The sequence below is a fragment of the Atta cephalotes genome, assembly GCF_000143395.1.
Source record: "Atta cephalotes unplaced genomic scaffold scaffold00011, whole genome shotgun sequence".
Classification (NCBI taxonomy): Eukaryota; Metazoa; Arthropoda; class Insecta; order Hymenoptera; family Formicidae; genus Atta; species Atta cephalotes.
The window spans coordinates 1,767,028-1,771,188 of record NW_012130075.1 but is presented as its reverse complement, the minus strand read 5'-3'; the positions used below and the strand labels follow the sequence as shown (position 1 = coordinate 1,771,188).

Sequence of the window (4,161 nt, the reverse complement as noted above, 5' to 3'; positions counted from 1 at the left end):
TAGACTTATAATTTTAAATGTATAATGTATAATAATATTTATATGCGTCCGTATTTCTGATTCTCAAATTCTTTTTATATATGTGATAAAATTATAAAAAGATATTTATCCTGAATTTCTGATAAATAATTGATTGTCTTAATAGAAATAAATTTTAAGATCAAACTAAGAAGTAGTTAAGAAGTAGATTTATTTCAGTTATTTTAATTATAACGTATCATTTTTCTTAAACAAATCTATTTTAAATTATAGGCCGTCACAGCAAAGAATATCTCATTGTGGAGGGAAACGATCGACCCAAAAGACATCGGCATGTTACGATCTCGCCAAGCAAACACAGCGATACTGATGGAAGCGGTATATAATATTCACGTATATTATAATATATTATATATAGAATAAGAAAGGAGGTTATGGAATACCATTTTGCTTTATTGAAATAACTCAATAGATATTCGTGTGACATAATTACTTTTGATACAAGTTGATCCTAGAGGGATATCAATATTATATTATGAATAGAAGCTCTTTGAATGTGCAGAACGAATGTAATTTATAAATAACTTAAGACGGACAATGATTGTAGTTATGAAATGAAAGGAGGATATGGAATATTTCACTATTATTATAACTATTATCATAATTTTGTATGGAAATATGAACATGTAATTTGTTATCAAAGGTTCAATTATAGGTATCATTTATGGATGTCTGCATCTGTTTTTACAAATATGTTAGTATTTGTACTTTTAAATGAATTGTATGGAAGTTGTGTTTATAACATTCTATTTTTATTGATATTTTTGATTGTTTATTTACTTTATTTGTTACTATTTTTATTATAAATTAGAATTTAAAAAGCAATGACAAAAGTTTTAACTTTTTATAAGTTATTTAAAATAATTTATGTTATAAGTTACATTCAGGCATTAATTATAAAAATTTAGAAGAATTAAATATTTTGTTTATTTACAGAATAATTATTCTCTACATCACAATGTATGTAAATGTAATTTCACATAAATCATTTAGAATACTTTAAATATACAGAAAAATTGAGATTTCTATCATTATTATATAATATATTTTCATTTCTATTAGAGTGCACAAATTAAAAAAATATTATTTTTTATTAAAGCATAGCTTTAATTCATATAGTAAACTTGCTATTTTTCGAATTATTTTTAAATCCCATCTAGAATAATCTTGTAATTCTTTCATAATTCTGTAATGTTTTCATAACTTTTCTAATATTTTGAAAAAATATGTATAATATATTGAGGCCTCCACAAACTAGATTACCAAATTAATAGCAACATATTTCTGAAAACTATGTCAACGTAAAGAGTAAACATCTGCAAAATTGTTTACCTGCAAAACTAAAATGTAGCCTTTACCAACACAATAAACACTCACGACCAGTGGCTATGTTGTAAGTAACGTTTAACCATATTGTGAAAAAATCATTTTGATAGTTGCTCCCAAAAATGTACTACAAACTATACAAAATAATATTCCATAACTCTCTGCGTAATCATAACTATCTCCTTTTTCTCTACACGAAAGAAAAGATAGTAAGATAGAGAGTTTTGGGAATACCGTTTTCCAGATACGATAAACGATATCTTCTTCTTAACAAATTAACAAAAAGAATAACCTTTAGCGTTTACCATATCTAGATCCACCATTATTGCAAAAAAACTCCCTAATAACAGATAATAAAACCTTAATTAAAAAGTTTTAATTACTGTTATAATTAATATTTAATTATACAGTCGGATGATTAATGAGACAAGTGAAAATATTTGTTTATAGGTGACGTGACAAAGATCGAAGTGGAGCTCAAGGAAGCACCAGATGCTGTCATCGTCGGTTCTATGTCATCGGAATTGGAAGCCACCACCGAGCTCAATTCGACCTTTCCCAATGGTAAGTCTAATAATTTCATATAATCCTGGGAGAGTAATTTTGTATATAACCTTCATTTCTGATATTTCATGATATTTTTCTGACCAATCTTGTTAAGTAAGATATAAAAATTCTTTTTAATCTCGTCTTTCTTGTTCTTCTTTCTTAATAAGAATTTATGGTTTCCGAAGTCTTTTTAGTTTTTCTTCCTTCATGTTACCGGAAAAATAAGTTTATTTGGATTTTTGAAGAAACATTTACGAAAAGTAACATATGATCGCTATCTTGAAATTTAATGAAGTTTTGGCACGGATTTTAATCTGGTCGGTATCGCTATATCTCGAATAATAGAAAAGAAACATAATCGGAACTAAAAGTGTGATGAGATCTCTGAAACATTCATCACAAATAATTGTTTCAATTTACAAAGGTTCCGAGAGCTCGATTCTTCGTATATCGTTTGTTTGTGTGAATTTTTGACGTGACGTTTTTCTTTATTTTTATCGTAACAAATGACGAAAAAAAATGATTCGTGGAGTAATTGAGTTTTTCAATGTTTACTTATCTTTCGAGCTTTCGTTCTGCACATCGATTCAATTTTATTTTCATCAATTAACGAAGCATTATTCAGAAAGGATCATTTCACATCTCACGAAATTTATATTTCTCACGAAATCTATCTATCACGTTTACGACGAAATGACGGTTTCACGGTAAACATAGATGTATCACTTATGTACACGTAGATGAAATTACATTAATGAGTAAATAATTGTTTATTGCATAATGTGCAGAACGTGCAAATTTTCCGATATATATAGCTTCGCTAATCTAATTCTAATTTAGGCATGTTTTACGACTATTTATTTTAGTTTTATGTGAAATTGTAAATGTTTATACTTGACGACACTCCAGAGATTTTATGGAAAGTTGTTGGTGACAGATGGTCGATCAATTTTTCTTGAGAAATGAAAACATGAAAAAGTAAAATTTCACATAAATTTGGCGTACTTATGATTAAATTTGCGGTAGACCACCTGCGATACAATTTAACATACTATGAAGAAAAAGGAATATCGAAAACTTTGTAATGTGTTTTCGCAAATAATTTAAATTTCAATTCTTTAATGAGTATGTAAGTTTGAAAATGTATAAAAAGTTTTGTTGCTCACAAAGAGGGGACACAAAGAGAGGAGATTTAAAGCAGATATAAATTATGTATAGAACGTCATCTCAAACTATGTATACTCTACATACATCATGGATGTCAGGAATGAATATGCGAACATTATACAATATAATGGAATCTCTCTACTCCTTTTTCTCCGTTTGATTTTCTACATGATAGCCTGTGAAGTAAAGTTCTCTCCTCGGTCCCATTTCGACCATATAGGACGGTGGATATCAATTTATCAGTTCGATCGTTTACCATACGAGCGTAGTATGAAACATCGTTAGACAGCATTATACGACCGCCAACAAAGGTTTACATATGACTGAACATTGAATTGTATCCCTGAGCGATATTTCCTGAGTTTATTTTCTCTCTCGCAGTCAGCCAGACACGTTCGCGTATAAGTTGGCTCGTAGATCAAAGGATGCACATGAGAAATTAGGTCACATTATCGTGGTCGTTGGATTAGCTTTAATCTTAATACTAATCTATATTAATAGGAGTATAATGCACACGCTGTGCACTCATTAAACACTGATCTTTCACATAAACTTATAACTTCATTTGTTATTTATAATTGTATAGTTTTTGTACACTTTACCGCAAGAAACGAGAGAGGATTTAATCAGGAATTGCAGAACCGGGCGCGGTAGTGGTACGAGCCGAGGAGGTCCTGATTGTCGTTCTTGTCCTGGTTCTATGGGTGGCTGCCATCGCTCTGTTTTTCAATCGATGGGGCAAGATCCGCATGCTCGAACCGTACCAGCCGAAATTTCAGCAACAACATAGACAAAGCTGCACCATGATCGACCCAAGCCCACTCCAGGTAAGTGCGTTCATGTCGCGCTCGCTCTTCTCCCCGTGTTTACTCCATTATTTTGCATGGATAGCATACTGAATGTTTATGCAGTTGTTAGAACGCATCGAATTGCATCGTCGGATTACCATAATGGACACGATCCGTGTAAATGTGTATGTAGCGCAAACAACTCTCGGTGTCAGACTGTATTCTATATCACACTGCGAGTGATTATGTATCAGTATATATATATATATATATATATATATATATATATATA

At 30.4% G+C, this 4,161-nt stretch overlaps 1 protein-coding gene across 1 annotated transcript in view; it reads left to right on the top strand.

The window, feature by feature from the left end:
• Positions 1 to 1,877: 1,877 nt before the first annotated feature.
• Positions 1,878 to 4,161, top strand: part of LOC105616991 — a 17,682-nt gene continuing 15,398 nt past the window's right edge. The window contains exons 1-2 of the mRNA XM_012198571.1: positions 1,878 to 1,929; positions 3,712 to 3,908. Coding sequence (XP_012053961.1) covers positions 1,878 to 1,929; positions 3,712 to 3,908 — 249 coding nt within the window. The remainder of the gene's footprint in view (positions 1,930 to 3,711; positions 3,909 to 4,161) is intronic.